Genomic DNA, 23434 nt, shown 5'->3' with positions numbered 1-23434 from the left:
TCAACTTAGTTCTGCTCAATATTAATTTGATCTCTTTATAAACTGCTGGGGATAATAGCAGATGTTACAAATAGGCTCTAATTTGTGCTCCAACCCTGTCCTAAATAAGTTAGAAACCTTATACTGTCAACACTCTTAAGTTGGTTATGGGTGATATAGGGGTGGTTTTGGAGGCATATTCATATTCAATTTGCAGGTGCACAGCTGGGTTAAAAATGAAGGCCAAGTCTGAACACAAGTGTGGTAAATTCTACTGATTAGCTATCTACTGGCACCTGCACATTTAGCCAGGTCTCCTGTCTGCTGTGATCCCAAAGCAAAATTGTCATGAAAATGGCTGTGTGCAGGCAGGAGAGGACCCAGAAGCAGACTCATGGAAATGGGATGTAACTCAAAAACGTCTTTATTTACAGAAGGGGAAACAAACAATACAAAACTAAACTGGGAAAAACTAGTTAGCTAAACACTCGAGAAACACACAGAGAATTCCACACAACCACGAGGGACGATGCGACACGGAACTGCGAGGACCGTAGGAGCACACAGGGAACACAGCTGACACGAATAATGATAATAATGAGACTGAGGAAGAGCAACACAACATGACGGACACAGACGGAGACTATCAAAGTAAAACAGGAAGTACAAAGAGACGTACACTGGAGAGGGAGAGAGAACATGAGGAGCACGAGGGAGAGAGGCAGACATGACAGGCTGGGGAAAACAAGATGGCACAAGAACTCATACAACCATGTAAACGTGGACAGAATAATGTAGGAAACCAAGATAATCCTTAACATAATGCAAAAAATGACAACAAACAAAGGAAACTTAAACGGCTGGGCCAAAAGGACCCAGGACCATGACAAAAATAGTCTTTAGTGGTTGATGACGTGGCTACGTTGTTAGCACTGCTCTGGAGCTTTTGTTTCCCTGTGATGGAAAACTATCTCATGTCTTTTTATAAACCCTCTTTAGTGACATTTATGAATCATTGGAGCCTACGACAGTGGTACACTGAACTTTTAATGAGTGTCTTTGCCTTGTCTTGATGTTTTTAAGGTGCTTTTAACCAAAGATAAAAATTCTGCAATCGTACACTTTTAGCTGTTCTCTTTGGTCTCAGAGGTCTTTTTGTGTTGCTGCATTCCTTTTTTTTAAGAATACACCAGATTGTTGATTTGGCCACTCCTGACGTTTCTGCTCTCTGATAGGTCTGTTTGGGCCTTTACCATTTAATAAGGGCCCACGTCAGTTGTACTTGTGTCTTGGGACTTCACACTAAGAGTTGCAGTGACCTTTGAACATAAAATACCTATACTTTCTCCTATTAGATATTTTAGTTTTCATAATTACCTATTGTCTTTTAAAATATACTCATTTTATTCTCGAGTATTAATAAACTTAAGAGTTTTCAAGAGTTATATGGATTCATATGAACTGGTTGGATGGGTGGACAGACAGGGAGAGACAAACAGGAAACAGATGCATTAGAAAACTTGATGTACCCATATGAACAGGCTGAAGCCAAACAAAGTATACCTCTGTGATGGATTGCATCTATTCAGACAGGATAGAGGTATACTTTATTAATTTTGCATTTTTAATTTTGCATTTTTCCCATCTATGAAGACGGAGTCTACAAGCTTCCCTTTTTGTCTGCACCGCAGTGCAGAGACCAGATCTTTTGTGCAAACTTAGCCCACTCAGATGGTATAGAAGCGATCCTCCAGCCTCTGAACTCATATTTAATCCTCTCTGAACTGCATTGTTTGTTGGATCTGTTGAGGAAGTCTGTACTGCTTCAACAATTTTACTGTGAGGCTGGATATAGACAGAGCCCATTCATCTTTGTTGACTACAGGCTATTTTCTGCAATTTTACAAGTTTTTAAGCTTTTGGCAAATGCTTCCGTCTTAGTTTGAGTCGAGCACATTTAACCTCCCTTTGGATAAGCCTCAGTGAAAAACAAAGAGCTAAAATTCGATGAGCAGGCAGATTCTCGAGCACGTTGTTCCATTTTGAGATAAATGATGCAGTATGTGAATTGAGGTATTAGCGTTAAATCCTTAAAAATAAACATTTTTAACAAAACCAAACATTCTGACCTCATGCATGTCGATCTTACTTCAGGCCTTTTTTAGCTGAGTGGTACTAATAACATGGCAGCTGAGTGTAATCAGAAAGTTTGGATGTCGCTCTTACCAGACAACTTGATGGAGTCACGTTTTTCACTCTCGTCAAAGTTGGAGGAGGAGTGATCATCGTCTGAATATGAACGATTTGCATCACCCTGTAGATAAAAAAAATCTATCAGACAGGACTCGTGGTCTAAAAGATTTTTGTCACAGACTTTTTTTTTTCAGATTTTGTCATACGCCAGCCTTTAATCTCCGGGGCAAAACAGTGCTCCCTCACAACAGCTATCAGACGTATTTAAACATACTATCAGACAATCTTAGATCGACGCCCCTCTGTAAGTCTGTAAAACCCTCAAAGTACTGACACACTACTCCAGGAGCCCTCTCAGACTTGGTTAAGACCAATGGGATTTCCCCTACAGTCTTCATTGAGGGAGTAAATTGGCTCAATAATCCCTAGTGTGTCGCAGTTGTAGACCCAGAACAGATGAGTGGAGGAAGGGGAGCGAGCTGGAGGAGAAAAGGCCGACAGCGAGAGAAAGGAGAGAATAAAAGGCAGGAAGAGAGACAGACTGAATGACTGATGGCAGGGTTTTGTTTTGGCATTTCAGAAAGATCAATCAAGAGCCGCGTGATTTGTGTCAATGTTTCCCTCCCAACTCACACATCATAGCTACATGCCATGAATATGGTAATGCTTTGATCTGTGTATGAAAACTCAACTGGGTTACTCAACCACACTACAATTTTCCAGTGATATCATCTGACATCGTTTGACAGCTGAGGGCAGATTGACAGCATCACTTTTGCAGTGTTTTCCACTGAGAGGGATGGCTTCAGAAATTCTGCTGTATTTAATTATTATTACATAGGACCAATACTATAATATATATCATCACTCTTTTTTTCTACAGCACAAAACAGATTTTAAACTTGATTTTTGTTCATTTCTTTTACTATATTTAGATCCTCATGTTCTCAAACCTCACCTACAAACAAATGAACAGTCTAAATTTTCACTGTAGTTTGGTTTTAATGAAAAGAGACAGAATATCAACAAAATGTCTAGACATTTGTCACTGAGTGAAATACGTATTTGATCCCCTACAACCAAGCCAGAATTCTCATTCAATTCAATTCAGTTTTATTTATACTTCTGGCTCCCTCTTTAGCTGTGTGTCCATGTGGCACACGTATTACAATCAAGTAATCATTAATCAATGAATTATAGACACCCCTGATCTCAACTTATTATGTGTATAAAGCACAGCTGTCCACAGAGTCAATTTCTTCCATTTTAGCCTCTCCTCCACCACGGGCAAGACCAAAGAGCTGTCAAAGGACGTCGGGGACAAAATTGTGGAGCTGCACCAGGCTGGAGTGAGCTACAAGACCTTCAGCAAGAAGCTTGGCGAGAAGCTGACAGCTGCTGGTACGATTAGTCAGAAATGGAAGACATATAAAATGACCATCAACCTTCCTCAGCCTGGAGCTTGATGCAAGATTGAGCTCTTTGGCATAAACTTGACCCGCCATCTTCAGAGGAAGAAAAATGCTGAGAATGACATAAAGAAGGCCTACCCCACAGTCAAGCACAGAGATGAAAACTATGCCTTGGGGCCCGTATAGATACAGGACAACTTCACCGTATTGAGGGGCCAATCGATGGGGCCATGTACTATAAAGTCTTGGATGAGAACCTCCTTCCCTCCCTCTGCTCTGCTTTTTTCCATCCTGAAGATGGATCATCGATTGGTCTTCCAACATGACGATAACACAAAACATACAACCGAGGCAACAAAGGTGAAGAACATTAAGGTCGGTGCATTGCCTCCAGACATCAGTCCTACAGAAAATCTGTGAAGCCCAGAAAATCTGGGAGCTGAATTTTCAAGTTGCAAGAGTCACCCAAGAAAACAAAAAGGACACAAACTCTCCCGAGATGTGTAAAAATCTTTTGAAAAACTATAAGAAACATCATACGCCTCTGCTTACCAACAAGGGTTTCTCCATCAAGCGCTAAGTCATCTTTTGGATCAAAGATTTATTTCACTCAGTGGTGTGTAAATCAATGTAAAACTTTTATGTAATGTGTATTTTCTGGATTTTTGACTGAAATTTGGTGTCTTTCCATTAAAATTAACCTACCAAAAAAATACAGATTGTTTATTTCTTTATCAGCGTGTCAAATATTTGATTCCCCCACTGAACATCATTTCAGTTCCTGCTTGTACTGTGATAACAGTTTGACATTCAGAAGAAGTATTGCAGGAAATACGTTTTTTATGGATGTGATGGCTTTAATGTTGATAGAAGTCACCATATTTAGTGCACAGAGCAAATACTCTGAACATTATGTGTGTAACGTTTGTCTATCCTTGCCTGACTGATAATACAGTCAACTTGTATGTATGAGGTTTTACACATCTATGTAAAGAAGCTAGCATGCAAAGCCCCTCTGCTGAGTTTATTATGTAACAGGAATGATAAAAGATGATGCAGCATAATATCCATACTGCACTTGAGGCACATTAGATTGTAGGTCACCCGAGTTTTGGCAGCTCAATACGCAGTCATTGCAGCTGTATGCATAAAACGGAAAAAAACAGACTTAAAGCACAAAAATACATTTTGAGCTGTGTTCAAATGAAAGCAATACATTACATGTATTACGTGGACTGTGCAGACAGTCTGATTTAAATAGAATTTAATCCATTTTGTCAAATGCCATAAGATGGATGGCTGAAAAACAGTCGAAGTGTTGACTGTGTAGACATGCTGTAAACATGTAAATCTGCTCAATTCAGTGATTATGGAAATCAACAGAGGGCAACAGCTCGGTTTATTTTAGCTGTGAAGGTCTTTGCCAAAGGTTAAATTCTTCAGTTTGAGAGACACAGACAGACTGATATCAGTGGACCACACAAGAGATCACTGTGCAGGGAGTGCAAGCATCGGGTCAAGTTAGATAGAGAAGTGCCAAAGTTTGGAAATGTATCTAAATCACAGGCGGCCAAACAGCTTACGAGGCCGTGCTTTTTACGATATTAGAGATGTGGCACTTATTTGGTGGATGTTTTCAAATATCTGTAAGCTAAGTGCTCCTCCATCAATTTATACGATTATTCCATTGAGTCGTGGTATAATTTGGACTTATAAACTAGTTAAATTATTGCCAGACATAATCATGTTCATTTATTGAGTTTCTCTGGTGGCTGTTAGAGGCCAATACAACAATAATAATTAGAAATATTTCACTACTGATGAACACAGAATTGGATTAATAATTTTAGATGAGTAACAATTAAAAGATGAACAAGCTTACATTGTGCAGTTTGAAATGTGGCAGCAGTCAGCATCGGGTTGACCTATGCCCCTTACCTCTGCCTGAAAGCCTTCAACCAGGATGGCGACCAGCAGGTTGAAGAGGACGTAGTTTCCAAATGTCATGAGGGCCACAAAGTACAGAGCAGCAAGCGGTGAGGTCGCTGCCATACCATTGTACAAAACTGTGTTCCAGTCCTCCTGGGTCAGAATCTTTGAGATTTGCATAGACAGACGTAGGAGGTTAGTAACACAAAAAGGGCCTACTGATTGTTGAGCGCTAAACGACTCTAGTCATGCTGGAGTAAAAATAGAACTGCAACATCCTTGTGACCAATAAAACAATTTGGCTGGTTGGTTAAACAGAATTTTTTCACTTTTACTGACCAACTGGAAATAGTTACAGTGACCAGCTGGTTGGCCAGAGGTTGAGGATGCAGCACCCTTAACCCTCTTACGCATAGTGGTCACTACAGTGGACAGCTATTCCACTGAAGGCTGTTTTCTTGTATTTGTGTCAGTATTGATGGTATACTTGCACATAAACCACTACATTGGACACTGATGTGTCACTCCATACCCTGCCACCCACTGGGCAGCCAGCGTTGTCCACCTAAGTGGACGTGTAAAAAACTCTTTGAAAAGTACATGTTTAAAAAATGAAGTTCAAAAATCATGCCTGTGGTTTTTTCATGCCTAAAGATGAATAAAAATATCCAGGTTGTCATAACTCATGGATGAAAGGGTTAAGCTATGGGTGACCACTTTGGGTTGCAAGGTGACTGCACTGGATCCCCGTTTGCAACCAATTTTAGTCAGTCACCACTGCATCTCTTTGACGGAGTCAACTCAACTGGTTGCTAACTTTGCCAACAGCAAGAAACTCCTTCCCGGCAGCAACTACGTAACTATTTGTAGAAACATTTCAGAGTTTCTGTTTTAAACATATCAGGTTCTGGCTGTACTCTGAATTTAAAACGTTGATGTGACTGTTTCAATGTGATTATCACAGTTAACTGATGAATTATCACAAAGTGATGGCATGTAATTGTTAACCTGACCCTGTCAGGTTAACAATTAACCTGACAGGGTCAGGTTTGAGGCATGCCTGTAGTTTGAGGCATGTTGTGCTCATATAAATCAAAGCTATGATATGTTGAATACCTGAAAAACGGTGACAATGGCCCACAGCAAGGAATCAAAGTTCTTCCTGTCTGGTACTGTGTCTCCGGTCTCCGTCTTAAGACTGAATTTGCATCCAAAAATGTGCATCCCAAGGATACTGCAATACAATATACCACACAACATACACTCGGTCATCTGATATACCTGACTAATAATTAAATTCAGATCTTTGTTAAATCCATTTAAGCATGATACAAATACAATCATCTTTTATAGAATCACACACAAAGACGCTTTGGATAATTAAGCTGTATCTGTACCCTAAAGGTTCCTAACTGTGTAAATTCAGTTTTATTTATTTATTTTTAAGTGTCATCATTTGTTTTGTACTGTGTGACTTTCCGAGCTGAAATAAATTAAATGGCTGTAAATGCCTGAGTGCTGTTGGACGCTGGGGAACGGCTACATGAGATTTAATCCGCTCCAGCGACCATTTAAAATGTTAAGAACCAAACTAAACATTCACCAACAGTCTCAAACGTTTCATTTAGTAACATTTCTGAAGAAAAAAAGCATTCACGTTGCCATTATGGGTATTAAATGTGGCGTTACAGAGAAAAGTTTTAAATTTAGCTGTTAAAAATCTAACCGATGGAAAAATGAAGTTGTCTAATTACTTTTTTTTTAACACTGTATGTAAAATAACATTTAATTTAACAATGACTTCCTTTTACATTAACCCTGTGTATGAGTCTGAACAGACACACAGAGGATTTTTTTTAAAGCACACTGAGATCTCAGGGTCATTTTCCTCAGACATTACAAAACAAAATTACAGGGATGTGAGTGGCATGCAAATCTGAAAACAGTATATAAATAAAGACAACAAATACTGTGTACACTGAACACCCACTAAAGGACCTATTAACTCTCAAAGCAGTTCTGTGGCAGTGCTTGAGCATCACAAATGTGCCCTTGTTGCTCTACTCACTTAAGTGTATGCTTGTTAAAATCTAACCAGATCATCAAGGGTCTGCTTGTTATTTTGTACCCAGGGTTAATAGCTGCTGTGGAATGTTGTGACCGTCTGTGCTACAATGGTTGCTGGTAAGCAGCTGTGCAGATCTAAAGCCAATACGTGCCACACCATGAAAGTAGAGGGTGAAACAGAGATCTGACTCACAGTACTGTTCCTGACACCAACTAAAAACACAGCTGAAAGAAACGGATCAAACGAGCCGTTTACATTCTTCTTCTTTTATTATGATCACACAGTGTGTACACCTTACCTAAAGATGAAGATGAAGAGCATTAGTAACATGCAGAAGGTGGCCACGTTGTCCATGGTCTTCATCAGGACCACCAGCTGTCTCCTGAGAGCTGGCATGAACCTCACCAGTTTCAGCACCCTCAGCAGCCTGAAGGTCCTCAAAACAGACAAACCACCATCCGACTGGCCGATAATCTCACACACACTGAGGGGTGAAGCACAAAATGCTGCTAAATGTCCATTTTAACATAGCATGTACAGAAAAAACACTTACATATGTACATAAAGCATAAATGAAAAAATGCCCTTTTACACGTAACTACAATAACATTTACATTTTGGTTGTATTACATAACTACAATAAAAAGTTTAAATTTCATGATACATTCAGTTCATACAGAGCATATTTTCCTCAATTAATTATATAAATAAACAAATCTTTTGTTTTAATATTTAATATTAATATTTTTAATAAGACTTATGTTTTACTGCGAGTCTATGAGGACGAAGAATAATTGTTTTGTTTTGTATTTTGCTCATTTCTTGCAAACACGTTTCAACAGTGGCTATAACTGCAACTACACCTGCCCTGCCTGAGATGACCATATGATGAATATCCACTCTCACTGACATCACACACAGCCAAGAGTAGAAAAAACTGGCTGAAACATTTTGGCTCATGGGAACTAAATGTGAACATATTTTATGCCTAAGAAAACAACTTCTAACTGCTTCTTCGCTCTGTAGTCCATCGTGTGCACACACAGCACTGGTTCATCACTTGCATTAGGTGCCTTATTTTAAAGCATGATTCAAAGGTCAATGTTAAGTGCCTTAACAAAATTCCTCTGAAAATAGTCAAGTACAAGGACTGCATTGAAAATCAATGAGAAAGCGTCCATTTTCAACACACACTAGCACTGGAATGTAACACATTCAAGAGGTTTATCTTAGCTGGTCGCACACAAGGACTCAACACAACACATCTTTGCTATTGTATTTGCACTACTGCACTAATGCACATGGGCTTGATTTATTTTATATTCCCTTTTATCTTTTCATAATGATCTCTTTCTATACTAGACTGAGAGAGAAACTGCAAACCCTGTACATGCAATGAATTGAAAATCTTGAATCCAATGGCCGAAGGAAGACTTTGGAAGACCTTCTGAAAGACTGGAGAAATATTGCTCAAGATCATTTTCAAGCAATATTGCAGATAATTATTGCTGCAGCACAAGGCCAAAAGTGTTCATTTTCATTATTATACACCTTCAAGTCCCTAACCTTTAAGGGAATCAGTACTGATTCTAATTTCTCATTTCTTTTCCCATCAACTCAAGTAAGTGTAGTAACTGATCCATGTTAAATTTGTGGTCACTTTTTAATCTTCAAGTAATTCATTTGTCCACTAGCAGGTTACCAGGGTTCTTGAGATTGCAAGTGAAGCTCTAAATGCTTTTATTTGTACATGAGTTCACAAAACGTGATGGCTGAAGTTTTGCTGTCTATTTTCTTTCTCATTCTGACGGATATTTAACGTGAACAGAGAGCTGTTCTCTCGTGAAAAATATGCCTTTAAAGAAACACGTCTCCTCGGGTTAGTAGCTTTCAAAGGCCTCACTCAGCACATCAAAATAGCGTTGGCTTTGAATTGACAAAGACCGAATAGGGACCCTTGCATAGCAGCTCAGTATAAATAGCTGAGGACGTTCAGATAGAAAAAGAGATGGAAATGGGTAGCGGGGCAAGAGATAAGAAGACAGATGCAGATATGTTCAATCACCATGTATCTTCTGTGATGGGTTGCACATTTGATCTTGTTCAGTTTTAGTTGCTTTGATGTGTATTTGATCTCGGGGTTATAATGGGGATCACACACAAAGGCGCCTAACCAGATGAATTGGGGGAAAAAAACACCAGCAGATCAAAGGCATTGCCACTCACCTGAAGCTTCCAGGCACACAAAACAAAAGACAAAATCTGTTTGCTGCTTTCTGACGCTTTGGCATCTAAATCCATACAGGTGGTACATTTGAACAAGATAGAAAGCACATGACAATTTGACAAAGTATGAATAATTAAACTGCAGGCTCTCTTTCCAGAATCGTCTGGCAAATGAAAAAAAAGCCGATATCTAAATTACATCAGTTACTATATTAGAAACTGTTTTTTTTACTCTCCAAAGCCTACTTCCGTCTTCTTGTGCTATTGAGGACATTCAAACTCTAAAATTACCTTTAGCTCTGACATATCTATGGCTGTCCACACATAAGGGTAACCTTTAAAAGCTGTACGTAACAACTGCAATCAGTGTTTTAGTACCTTATGATGACAATGATTCCATCAAAGACGTTGTAAGGGTTTCTCAGGTAGTTGAAAGAGCCAAAAGCTGTGAGCTTGAGGATCATCTCCAAGGAGAACATGCTTGTAAAGACGATGTTGCAGATCTCCAGAACATTGGTGAGCTCCTCTGGCTGTTAGCATAGAGACAAATAAAAGTAAGAGAAATTAGAAATGAAAGAGAGGTATATAAGCAGGGGTGCACATAAGTGGTCCGCAGGTGCGCATTCGCTGTCAAAATAAAAGACGCGCACCAGATAAGAAGTAGCAACGTGCGTTCGCGTACATATAAAAGGCACTGTTTTTGCCTTTTATATGCTGCAACTTCTTATCTGGTGCGCGTCTATTATTTTGACAGTGAATGCGCACCTGCGGACCACTTATGTGCACCCCTGTGTATAAGGATGATAGGCAGAGACATTCAAAACAGTCAAGCTTCTAGTTACTAGCTAAAAAGAAAGTGTGATTATGCTTAATTTAAAAGTTTAAAGATAATAAAGATCTGTCTTCTGAAGGTCTCAGTTTGTTTGACAATCAGTAAAATATCGTCGGCATGTTCAAATAGTCTGTAATCTGCTGTCTGCACCAATCCCAAACAGCAGCAGGCAATAGTTAAACCAATTATAAAGCTCATCAATACATTTTGCAGATATTAATTAAAGAAACAGAATTTACTCAGTCCACCCTGAAGACTGCTGAAAGACCACATTTATATCCAAAAAATGTCTTTAAGAGCTCAGATTTCATATACAGTATCTTTTTGGTCTTCAGTTGTCAGTTTACCATCATAGTAATTGCACTAGCCATAATTAATCATAATAAGTCAACTTATTAACACACTAGCACAATCATTTGGTTATTTCTTTTTTGTTGTTTTATTTATTTCATTTTCAATCCTCCATATGCCGTTGCAACATATCTATCTATGTATCTATACATACATATATATATATATATATTCTTGTCGTCTAATGTTGTTCTGTTTCATTTGAACACATCTCTCTCTTTCTGGCTTTTTGTATAGATTTGCTCAATACGATGAAGAACAGCCATATATATACACGCAGACACACATACAAAGCACTAAATCTGGCACACTCGTGATTTCCAGCACATCTCTATTCCACAGAGCTCCTCTGCAACTTCAGCAATGACATTTCAACATCCCAGAATCAATGAGCACTGTGTTTATCATATTTACATGTCTGTGCGCATGTGTGCAGCTTTTTGTTACCCCTATATACTGTGTGTGTTTGTCACGCCTAATGACTGTTTGCAGTGTGAAAACATGGGCTAATGATGTATGCCCATCAGTGTCCAGACCAGCCAAACAGTGCTGGCAGTCCCTGGAGATCCATTACTGCTGTCTCATTACTGCAGACCTGGAAACAGATCTAAAGACTTGAGTTTTTTTGTTAGCTGATACATGGAATCAAATTAGAAAAGCAGGGATTTTCTATCATACTGAGGACTTCCAGGTTGACTTAGAAAAGTAAGCAGAATTCACTTGTGAACTAGTAGTTTGGGCTCTAAAAATACCTGTAATCAGGCAGTCAAGTCTAAATTTGTCAAGGAAAGGTGTTCGAATCAATCATACACTGCAGTTAGACCAGGGTTCGTAGTAGTAACTTTCTTAGCGAATAATGCAGCAAACAGGTGCAACAGGGTAAAAAGAAAGGAAATTTTCACCATTTGAGCCAATTTATTTGAAATGGCAAAATGCCAAAGCACTTGTCCTTGGCACACTGTTGGAGGAAATCAAACTTGACCTTGAATCTTCAACTAAATGAGGTCATGCAATAACTCAGTGCATCGCAAATTCTTGTAGCCCATTGAACTTCTTTCTGATTTTGGCTTAAAAAGAGAGACGCACATAAATTGGATGCTTATACGCAATTAGCTTTGTCAGATGGTGCTGCTGACTCTCATCGTCTTTAGGTCTGTGTGTGCCATCCTAATCTAATTTGTCCAGCACTTAGTGGGTTCTTCTTGTTGAAATGAGCTGGTCAATTCTGCATAAATAACATCTGAAGAAGTACTCTGATCTGAGATCTTAACTGAGAACGACTGAACTTCAGAGATCAGAGAATCAATGATATGAATCAACGAGCACAGTGGTCTCCATCATCTGTGAATAGGAGAAATTTGGAAGCCCTCAGACTTTTCCTAGAGTTCACCATCCAGTGAGTTGATCTCAAAATATCCAACTGGACAACAATCTTAAGTCTTGTATGGTACAGTGGCCAGAAGTCACTCCCCAGTAAACAGCACATTTCCACATAGCGACACAGAAAGTGCTTACATATGGCCCACACACCGCAAAAAAGGATGGCTGTTTGATGTGTTATACAGTGTTGGTCAAGTTACTTGAAAAAAGTAATCAGTAACTAATTACTGATTACTTCCCCAAAAGAGTAATCCCGTTACTTTACTGATTACTTATTTTCAAAAGTAATTAATTACTTAGTTACTTAGTTACTTTTTAAAAACACGATTTACAACCTGAATAGGTAATAAAGCGATAGATCTTTCAGCCCAATTCTACTTTTTCTACATAATCCATCATACAAAATGTAATCAAATGGAAAAGTCCCTTTTTTTAACTTGTTTTATCAGTTTTAATCTTTTAACTTTATGCATCAAGCAAAAATTTAATTATATGCAACATTCTCTGACTTGAATAAATTAGTTTAACATTTAAACCTATTTTCTGCACATTCCAGCACATAAAATATTTTTTTTTGTGTTTACACTCAGTCTTTCAAATAGATGCAAGTAAAACACAGCAGAAAATAAATAAAGTCAAAGACTCAGCGGTCCTGTTGCTCTATTTTCACCTGTAAAGCAGGACTGCGGTAGGCGGAGGTTTACCCTGGTGCAGGTGTGCCGTGGTCAGTTGAAGAATCCGCGACTTTCTCTGTGAGTTTCCCATTACGTCGTTGCGCACTCGGTGCTTGCTCGGAAGTTTAGGGGTTTTTTTCGCTGTAAAAAGAAGTTTTCTTCCCACGCACAATGGACGCTAATGTTTTTGTCACTTTTTATGGAATCAAACTCAAAGTAAGGTCAGTACTTCCACGCTTTAAACGCTGCACGCTCATACTCTCTCCCACAATCGATATGTGATCCATTGTTGATCTGCACACAGCTGTTGTCACTAACGGCGCACTCGCTTACGTCACTGTCGTGAGACATTCTCGCAAAAAAATCACGGTTTTAGTAACGCAGTAACGCAGCGTTCCTACGGGAAAGTAACGGTAATCTAATTACCGTTTTTGCAATAGTAATCCCTTACTTTACTAGTTACTTTTAAAAAGTAATCAGATTACAGTAACGCGTTACAAGTTACAAGTAACGCGTTACTGCCCATCTCTGGTGTTATATGTTTAAAAGTAACCTAGTCAGTTTTGAAGATTAACAATGGCTAACACTGAGCAGTGCTGATTTTCTAACACTGGAATATTTCTAACATTTTGAGTTATTTTCCAGTGTTAGAAAATCAGCACTGCTCAGTGTTAGCCATTGTTAATCTTCAAAACTGACTAGGTTACTTTTAAACATATAACACTGTCAAAAGTGTTAATTTAACACTCAACAGTGTTGTATTTAACACTCAGAGGTGTGGACCCATATATTAATGGATTGGATTTATATAGCGCTTTTCAAGGCACCCAAAGCGCTTTACAATACCACTATTCATTCACTCTCACACACTGATGGAGGCAAGCTACAGTTGTAGCCACAGCTGCCCTGGGGCAGACTGACAGAAGCGAGGCTGCCATATCGCGCCATCGGCCCCTCTGGCCAACACCAGTAGGCAAGTAGGGTAAAGTGTCTTGCCCAGGGACACAACGACCAGGACAGAGAGCCCAGGGATCAAACCGGCGACCTTCCGGTTACAGATGCGATTCCCAACCCCCTGAGCCACGGTCGCCCACGACACTCTCTAGTGTTAATTTAACACTGGAGATTTTGCTGTGTATAGCGCTTTTCTAAAATGGCCTGTATTTGTATAGTGCATTACTAGTCCCTAAGGACCCCAAAGTGCTTTTACACATCCAGTCATCCACCCATTCACACACACACACTCACACACCGGTGATGGCAAGCTACACTGTAGCCACAGCCACCCTGGGGCGCACTGACAGAGGCACCAGGATTACTCTCCTCTCCTCGCCTCTCGCGGATTACTCAAAATGCTCTATACAACATGCCACATTCACCCAATCACACACGTTCTCTACACTGAGTGCTTCCTAACTACATTCACACACATTCACACTCTTGACATGCAGACTGGAGGAGCCAGGGATCAAACCACTAACCTTCAGTAGGCGACCTGTTGTACCTCCTGAGCTACAACCACCCGGTGGTAAACGTGAGTAAACCCTCACTAGGTTTTGGATAAAGTGTAAACTCACAAACCTGTCAAACCTGCATCTGAAACGTTGGCTAGCATAGCAGTATAGTATTGCAACATGACATTTGGATCTTCTAACTAAAATAGGAAAATAAGAACATAAATAGTGCCATCATTGCCAGACCTGGCCCACAGCTGGTTGATATACACCCTGCCATGACACCAGTCAGTCAGAAGTGCCAGCTTGATGCTGGATCTGGGCCAAACCTGTTTTCTATGAGCCTGGGCCACATACACCAAACCAGAATCGGGCCAGATGTGGCATACCATCACATAAACAGTGCCATCTAGCAGCACAACCTGTCAGTTTTACTACCAGGTCCTCAAGACCACATACTAAGGATGATCAAGAAAAGCTGCCAGCAAAAAGATTCAAATCTGCTCTGTTGAGAGGCTTTCCACAGTACAAACCTCAGTGATGACAGCTGGCCAAAACAGCTGAAAATTCTGTTCCTCGCTGAGCTTGGGTATTAAACATTGCTATCTGAGGCCAAAAGAACTAAAGATGAGGAGATTTAAAGGTGGTGCAAGAGACAAAGAGGACAACATGCCACGAGCTGATGGAGGACTGGCACTAAAATAGATTGCATGTCAACTTTGGAAAAAGATCCAACCTTCTGTTTTCTTTTCCTCACCCCCAACCGGTCATGGCAAATGCCTGCCCCAACCTGAGCCTGGTTTTGCTGGAGGTTTCTTCCTGTTAGAAGGGAGTTTTTCCTTCCTACTGTCTCCACGTGCTTGCTCATAAGGGGTGATGTGATTGTTGGGTCTTTACACTACAATATAAACAGCCTTGAGCTGACTGTTGTGATTTAAAGGGCTATATAAATACAACGGAAATGAAAAATCAAAAGTTCATCAACAAGGATGCCTGAATGAAGACGTCATCCTGGCAAACACATCTTCTCACATGGTCTATATGATAGCAACCACCCCATTTATGGTCCCCTGTTTAGCCTTTTTATTAGAAATATACCCTTTTGTTAGTTCTTAATTCTCATTTTTTCTCCCTCTCCATTCTCAGTAACTGTCTGTGAATTTCTAGAATGTTCTGATAGAATTTATAAACAGCCTATACAACACATATTTACAGAACTGATAGCATCAAAGGATGACATTTGGACATTACACTGTCCGAATAACGTCTGGTCTCCTGCCGTAGTGGCTGCCAGATATAAAAAAAAAAAGAAGGAAAAACCACCCCGAGCAACAACAAAACCTTGGACAGGTGTAAGCACCTCCCTTCTCTACAGGTGGAAAATCACAGTGATGAGGCAGATCAAGCCTCTGATACTCACTGTTCAAACAGAGGGAGGCATGACTTCAGTTTGCTAAACAGGCAGTGGAACCACAGACATTTCAGCTCACTATTTCCTCACCATTGAAGCAGCAAAGACTCTCTCTCTCTGCCTCTCTCGTTCTGCCTCTATTTTTAGCAGCCCCTGAGATGAGAGACGACCCACCACTGCGGCGGTGGCAGGCGTGAGTGGGCGATGGTATAGCGAAAGCAAGAAATATTGATAGGGGGGAAAAAAAAGAGTTCACAAAGCCGAGCATCAGAAAAAGAGAGGAAAGAAGAAGAAAAGAAGAAAAATCAGTGAAAGTTGAAAAAGAACAGGAAGTGCCTTATTTTCATTGCTTGGAGAGAATTTAATCAGTGCGATCCAAACGAAAGTTCACGCTTGTATAATATGATGTCATGATCCTAGATGCAATCTGTTGCATAAACTGGGGGAGCACACTATAAAGACGAATATTAAGCCAACACCTGTACGAATGGGGGAAGAGCTTTACACTGCAGGAGTGTGGACATGCAGGGCAATGACAGGAACGAGGTAGAAGCAACTTTGTAATCTCCAAAGGAGCCAACATGGCTGTCTTTACTTTCTATAACAACTATTACAGAGAAAATCTGCAGCACATGCATCCAATGTCTTAACAGCATCTAACGTAACAGTCAAATGATACGTACACAACAGTTTAAATGTTAACAAATAACTTTGTTGTGCAATTCTAGAAGTCATCAAAAATTGTCCAAGTTATAAATGATTGTAAAGTTATTTTTGTTGAATTGTTTGCTGACAGTATGTAAGTGTCCGTGCTGATAGACAACAAAAAATCTATATACAGTACTGTGCAAAAGTCTTGAGTCACCATTATATCTTTACATTTTAATAGGAAAATGGGAAGTATGTGCAAGTATGTGTTGTACGTCTCTCCCGACCCACTGATGCGAACAATGCTGATGACAATTTGAATCAAACATAGATTCATCACTTCATAAGACCCATTGCTCTTGTGTAATTTGTCATACCTCAGTGTTAAAGGCTTTTTTATATTTGCAAAAACGCTTCAGCTCTCATCTATGAAACTTTATCAGAACCCTCGAGAGCAGTATTTAACCCCTAGTGCGGGCTGTCTCATTTGGAAAGTGTCCTGAGGATTGTTGACCCACTACTGATCATGTGAGTCACACAGGGTGAAGGTAATCACCCACGCCTTTTTTAAAGACTCATGCAAACATAAAGACCGCCATTACCTGGATGACTGAAAACCTATACAGACACACAACACACTTCCATCTTTTCTTCCTGTTTCCATTCCTTGAAAATGGCTCCTTGTCACCTTTCCACCTGAGACTATTTATGATGAGGCATCAGCGAACAATAGATGGACCACCTGAAGGGCATCTCTCAGGTCCTGTGTCAGTGCTGATTTTTTTCCCTATTTCTTAAGGCCGTGACTTTCAGATACTGTTCATCTGCTGTCGATAGATTTGTAGTCCTGTCAACTTTTGTCGTCTCCATGTCCAGTTTCCTGAATTCTTTAAAAGGACACACTGTGCTGAGATATGTCAAGTTTGCAACTAATAACTGTTTGGAAATCACGCTGTTGGTGCAAAAGTTATACTTCATGCCTGTAAAACTGTGTTATCTTTAGCTGAAACTAATAATAAAGAAATGGGAACATAGTATAAAGAAACATGAAGAAACGAGTACTGTCTGACAACTTTTGCACTCTAGTGCATAACCCTCAAATATATGAAAGACTGAGAGAGATAATTAAGATATTTAAATATTTAATTAAACAATGAAAGATTTCCTAAATAATGAAATAAATGAGGGGAACATGAACAAATGTAAAAAGCCAGCTGTACCTGCTCGTGGTGCTCAATGCCCATGCTGATGGTGTTGATCAAAATGGCGATCATGATGCCTCGGTTAAAATACTTGCTCTCCACGATGCCCCACAGTTTCATCCTGATCTCGTACCACAGCTCCTTGCATCCTTTCTTCGGACTACAACAAGACTCTGCACCTTCATGGCCTTGTTTGTCCTTCCCTTTAGTACTGGACTGTACACCATCCCTGTCTGATTCCTCCACAGTTCCCTCTTCTGTTTCGTCACTCGCTGCATTTCGAACTGGTCCCACCCCGTCAGAGAGCGCCAGCGCTGCCGCGCACTGAGGGCAGCCGTCTGTGGCGGAGGCAGCAGTGAGGGCCACAGGCTCAGCGGATGAGGCATGGCCTAGTTTGTTGTGATGGGGACATGGCGGGCCTTACAAAATGCAAGATGGAGAGATTAAAGGGTGATCCTATAAATCAAATAGATAAATACTACTTTCTTACAGTTACGTACCATGTCTTAACCCCGCTCTTCTGTCACGTCCTTCACGTCCATTGGCCTTCCTCTCCCTTCCTTCCCCGCCTCCTCTTCCTCTTCCAACACCATGAAAGCCACGAGGTTTCCCCCGGAGGGTGTTAAAAAGGGCAACAGTTTGCCTCCTCGCCTTTCGGAGGAAATGGCAGACCAGCTGGAAGAGCTCTTCGTAGCAGTCCCCAGGTTCACTGGCCAGGGTGGAGGAGGATGAACACCGAGCTCGCTGCTCCTGCATCAGCTGATGCTCCCGCTGCTTGGTCTCTGAGAACTGGGTGGCAATGACCACGAGGCACAGGTTGATCATGAAGAAGGAACCGACCTGGGAGGATGACAGGCATGCGCACATTACATAAACAAAATTTAAAGCTGCGTGTTGCTTGACTGTCACGTTCCTCCCCAAGCTGCCCAGTGCTGAAAAAGTGTTTACTTGTGAGAATCCAAACTAATGAGATGTAATTATTTTCACAGGGCTTTTGTCTGTTTATCTGTAATAAAAGAACCCTTTTAAAGGCCTATTATTAATCCTAAAACACTCCCATCCAATAAAAAGGTAATAAATCATTCTTAAATATAATGATCTGCAACAGTTGGAAGCTCCAGCATGAAACTGGAAACCCCTAATTTGGTCTGTTAGTCGACAGCTTCTGCCAGCTAATAACGCTGAATACAAAACTCTCAGCATGATGGCCTTATGCCAGAGCAGTGTAGCTCTTACCTCTAGCTTGTTAGTCCACTTGGCTGGACAACTCCAGACATAACACATTATACAATATGTTCACAAACAAATCTGCTCCAGTGCCATCCTGAAAATACTTCTTTTTTTTAGTATTACAACCAGCAAACCAAGCAATGACTAAGAGAGGAGAGCTAACATATTAGGTGGCTTGATGCTGTTGTAGCTGTAATAATTAGCAACTTTCTTTTAGAAAAACCTATGATCACACGAGACAAGCCTTATCTATCTATCTATCTATCTATCTGTCTGTCTGTCTGTCTGTCTATCTATCTGTCTGTCTATCTATCTCTTTCTTTCTTTAGGTTTTACAACACTGATTTGTTGAGAACAAAAACTACAATTACACAGTATCTTATCCTTTTTTACCTTAAGGCATGAAAATATATATTTTTGAAAGTGAAAATGACAACAACATTCTGGTAATGCTGATACCTTATTCATATAAACATGTAATTATTACAACTATTAAACACCATCATCACCATCACTGCTCTATCACAAAAAAATCCACAAAACTACCATGTATCAGTATCAGTTCAACATCATTTTACACTAATACAAAACACATTTACAACACGTGGCAATAAACAGCTGCTTGTTGAAAACTAGTTTCTGCACTTATAGAGCACTGGTAGGACAACCAGCCCCACCCAACCCCTGTTATGATCTCTTTTAATCTCAGTTAGCTCTCAGTATATTTTTAAACAGCTGCTTGTCATTCCAGGTGTAGCTCTCCAGCCTGTGAAGAGTTACCCTCAAGCACAGGGGTGTCAAACATGCAGCCGGGGGCCAGAATCTGCCCGGCAAAGGCTCTTAGAGACTTTTTCTGTAATTTGGGTTTTCTGTAATAATAATAATAATTTTACATATTTATTCATCCATATTATGGAGCAATTGTGACCACACAGTTTACTCTGGAATCATCTCCCTCTTCAGATTAGGTCATCTTCTTCACTAACACGTTCAAACCCAATTGAACATGTGCGTTTTTCATTAGCATTAACTTACAGTGTCATTTTCCCCCAGTGCATCTCTTTTACTTTTATGCGTCAAACTCATCAAAGAATATATATTTAACAGTCAGAGACTTTTTTACTGCTGTTGAATGTCAAAATATGTCAGATATGACCCGAACAGTATGCAAGGACAGAACATAGGAATGAAAAATCTTGATACTAAGACAACATCTTCTAAAGGCAAACACATTATCACAGAGATGCAAAGCAGAGGAACTTATTTAGACACCGTCACATACCCTGTCCTGTCTTGATCATCAGTTTTTGTGGTGCATTTGCTAAAAGCCTGCATTCATAAAAAAGTAAGTGGAGAAGTTCGTGAAGTCTGATGAGGTGTATTGTCCGTGAAGGTTCTCAGTCATCCAGGTCATCGTAGTCAAAGGAGCTTGCAAAGAAAAGCATCTGGACTTCTTTAAGTTGCTTGAAGACGTTTCACCTCTCATCCGAGAAGCTTCTTCAGTGAAACGTCTTCAAGCAACTTAAAGAAGTCCAGACGCTTTTCTTTGCAAGCTCCTTTGATGAGGTGTATTGTAGCTAAACTTACATCTTCTGAACTTACAATAGGTAGAGTCTGGTGTTTATGGAGAAAACTGGTAACAGAATATTCAGCTTAGTTTAACCTTGACTTGGAATCTCTTAAGATGTCTGTGCTTTCAGCAGTCTGCTAACTACCAAACTTACCTCCATACAGCTACAGCACAATATATAAAAAGCTTGTAGGCGTATTGGGACTGTTAGGAAAAGGTGTCTACCCCCAACTGAAATCTGGCGTTGAACATTGTAATGCACGATTCATAATGAAACACATATCTGGTGTGATACATGAAAAACTGAGAGCAGAAAGGTCAGAAGAGGGAAGAAAAGTTTTTTTTTACCATCACTCCTTTAACTAAAACCTTAGGTTGTGTTTTCCTGCTTAACCACTGATATCATTCAGCCACTATTGACACTTTTATTTAGATGTTTTAGGCTCATTTTCCATGAGACACAACTGGTAAAACAGATTTAAAGAAAAAAAGGGAAAAAAAGAGATGACAAAATAGGTCAAGGTCACCAAGAAACGCTAAGCTGATGTGGAAAGAAAACAGGAGGAAATTAAGCCTAGTGCTCTGCAGGCTGTGATCAATAGTGATTGTAAGCCCCATAACCTCACTAAACCACTGCGACAAAGACTACGGAGAAAGCAGAATGTACGTGTGTGTCCGTTTTAGTGTAGAGACTGCCTTTTCATTGATTCAAAGCAGAGATTTGTGGTCAGACTGGTTCATGCCAGTTCACTGGACTCACGTACTAAAAGGGAGGCAGAGGGTCCCAGCACCCGCTCAGCACCCTCGCTGATCCCATCAAATATTTATGCTCACACTCTGCTGGAATGGCTGAAATACAATTAGATTAGTCTGTGTGTCTCGGTGTGTGCACTTTTAGTTTGCAGCAGAGGTGTGAGAGGCAACTAGTGTTTGAAGAATAGTGAATGAAATAATTACGTTGCCTTCTAAACAAGAAAGCTGCAAAAATCTATGTTTTCTACAAAAAAACAAGACCATGTGAAAGGCTTGTAAACCTTTGGGAGTGCATCACATTTACTATTTGGTTTTGTGCTTTTTTCACTCCAAATGGTAGCCACGGCAAAATGGACTTTCGGTACAGTGCAGTTTTCCAATGGTGCAGTTTGCATTTGTTCCAGCACACACTGAACACTGAGTACCAACGTGCAGACAGACAAATCTAATGATTAAATAGTAACGATATTCAGATGTGTAGTACTGTTGCTAAAGACACAGCGTTAACCAAGATCAAGCCAGTGCTAAAAAGACTCCTTTTTAGTGATATCCCCGACATGAATGCAATCAAATGACCACCAACAAAAATGGTGAAGTCCACATTAGCTGAGGCTGTTTTCTTTGGCTCATTATGCATTTTTACTGTAAAGCTTCATCAGATCAGGCTTGCAGCATTTGGATGAATCTGAGCACAGAGTGCACCCTGCACACTGCAGAATTGTAGAATCTGCTAACTGGTCACTTGTGTTTATTAATGTTTTGCCATGGGCATGTATGGCTGCCATACATGCCCATGGCAGAACATTGCGTCATATTTGACAGATTATTAAACTGCTCATATTGAAACAAATTAATCTTTTTATTATTTGTTTGTATCAAGGTTTTTTGAGGCCCTTTGAGGGGTTTTCTGCATCAACATCTCTGTGAACCTCATAATGATAGTTCCAGTGCCCAGGCAATAAACACACACAAATGATTTCAGAAAAACAAACACGACGATAAAAAAGCTGTGATGTGTAATAAAGCAACTTCTGCAAGGCCTTCAGGTCCAATTGTGATTCAGAAATGTAGTGCTGATCTCTGGAGTTATTGTTTTTGAGCATACGTTATGACATATAACAACCAGTCTCTTGCTTTCTTTTATGCGAAAGGGATCGCCAGGACACGCATGGACTGAAGCAGATTATTGCAGACACTGAAAGTATCTGTTAGAAGAAGGGGTACACAGATGAGGTGTATTAAATGATTTGTTTTAAACTCACAATGTGCATATGTGGGCATTACAAACTATGTTTTTAGCCCAGATTTCGGTGGATTCCTCCTAAAAACACAATATTTTAACTACATTTTGCTGATGACTCTGTGGACTTTCCTTAAAAATATACAGTAACAGGACAGGACATCCTCTCTTGTTGTGTTGTGGCACATGTCCATATATGCAAACGAGCTCGATGTTAATACCAGGTATAAGCGAACACAGAAGGTGAGATTAAAAAGTGTCAAATCAGGAGGATTACTACGCTTTACAGTTTTGCAACAAAACAGGTTGAGGATGGCATTTGTAGATGTCAAAGCTTAATTCCACAGGGCCAAACTATCTTCCATGCAAAGCCTTTAATTCCACTGAGTCCTCTTGTCTAAACTGCTCTACATGATGGTAATCACTGCAAAGCATCTCTCTAACTCTCTCCATCTTTATCTCACTTTTTTCATCTGTCTCTCCATCTGTCACTCGGTCTCTGTATCTCTCTCTCACGGCTGTTTTCATCTAGCTTCCTTCTAGCACTCTCTTGTACTCACTCTCTTGCGCTCTCAGTTCAATTCAATTTTGCACACTTAATCTGCATGCATGTTACGTGAGTGAAATCATCAAAGCATCTAAACGCAACCTGAACTTATATCTCTCTCGTTTGCTGGCACCTCTGTCTTTCTCGGTCTTGATTGCTGTTGCTTGCTGTATTCCATCGCTCAGCACATGGTGTCATGCAGCATTAAAGAAAGAATGATGAAAAGTCTCCTCATCTGTTTCCCAGGGAGATGAGGACACGCCTGTGATGTGAGCAGAACTTTTAACATGTAAATAGTAAATCACTTTCCTCCACTAAGCCTGTTTGTGAAACAA

At 40.1% G+C, this 23434-nt stretch overlaps 1 protein-coding gene across 3 annotated transcripts in view; it reads right to left on the bottom strand.

Moving 5' to 3' along the window:
* Positions 1 to 23434, bottom strand: part of LOC113024643 (voltage-dependent T-type calcium channel subunit alpha-1I-like) — a 264807-nt gene that overhangs the window by 71145 nt on the left and 170228 nt on the right. For all 3 annotated transcript variants that reach the window (XM_026171859.1, XM_026171860.1, XM_026171858.1), the window contains 7 exons: positions 18260 to 18599; positions 17778 to 18178; positions 10186 to 10337; positions 7880 to 8065; positions 6630 to 6747; positions 5523 to 5678; positions 2206 to 2293 (listed from right to left, as the gene is read on the bottom strand). In XM_026171859.1, coding sequence (XP_026027644.1) covers positions 2206 to 2293; positions 5523 to 5678; positions 6630 to 6747; positions 7880 to 8065; positions 10186 to 10337; positions 17778 to 18178; positions 18260 to 18599 — 1441 coding nt within the window. The remainder of the gene's footprint in view (positions 1 to 2205; positions 2294 to 5522; positions 5679 to 6629; positions 6748 to 7879; positions 8066 to 10185; positions 10338 to 17777; positions 18179 to 18259; positions 18600 to 23434) is intronic.

The sequence above is a fragment of the Astatotilapia calliptera genome, chromosome 6, assembly GCF_900246225.1.
Source record: "Astatotilapia calliptera chromosome 6, fAstCal1.2, whole genome shotgun sequence".
In the NCBI taxonomy this organism is placed as follows: Eukaryota; Metazoa; Chordata; class Actinopteri; order Cichliformes; family Cichlidae; genus Astatotilapia; species Astatotilapia calliptera.
Note: the sequence above shows the minus strand (reverse complement) of the source record. Positions and strands in the feature narration are given on the sequence as shown.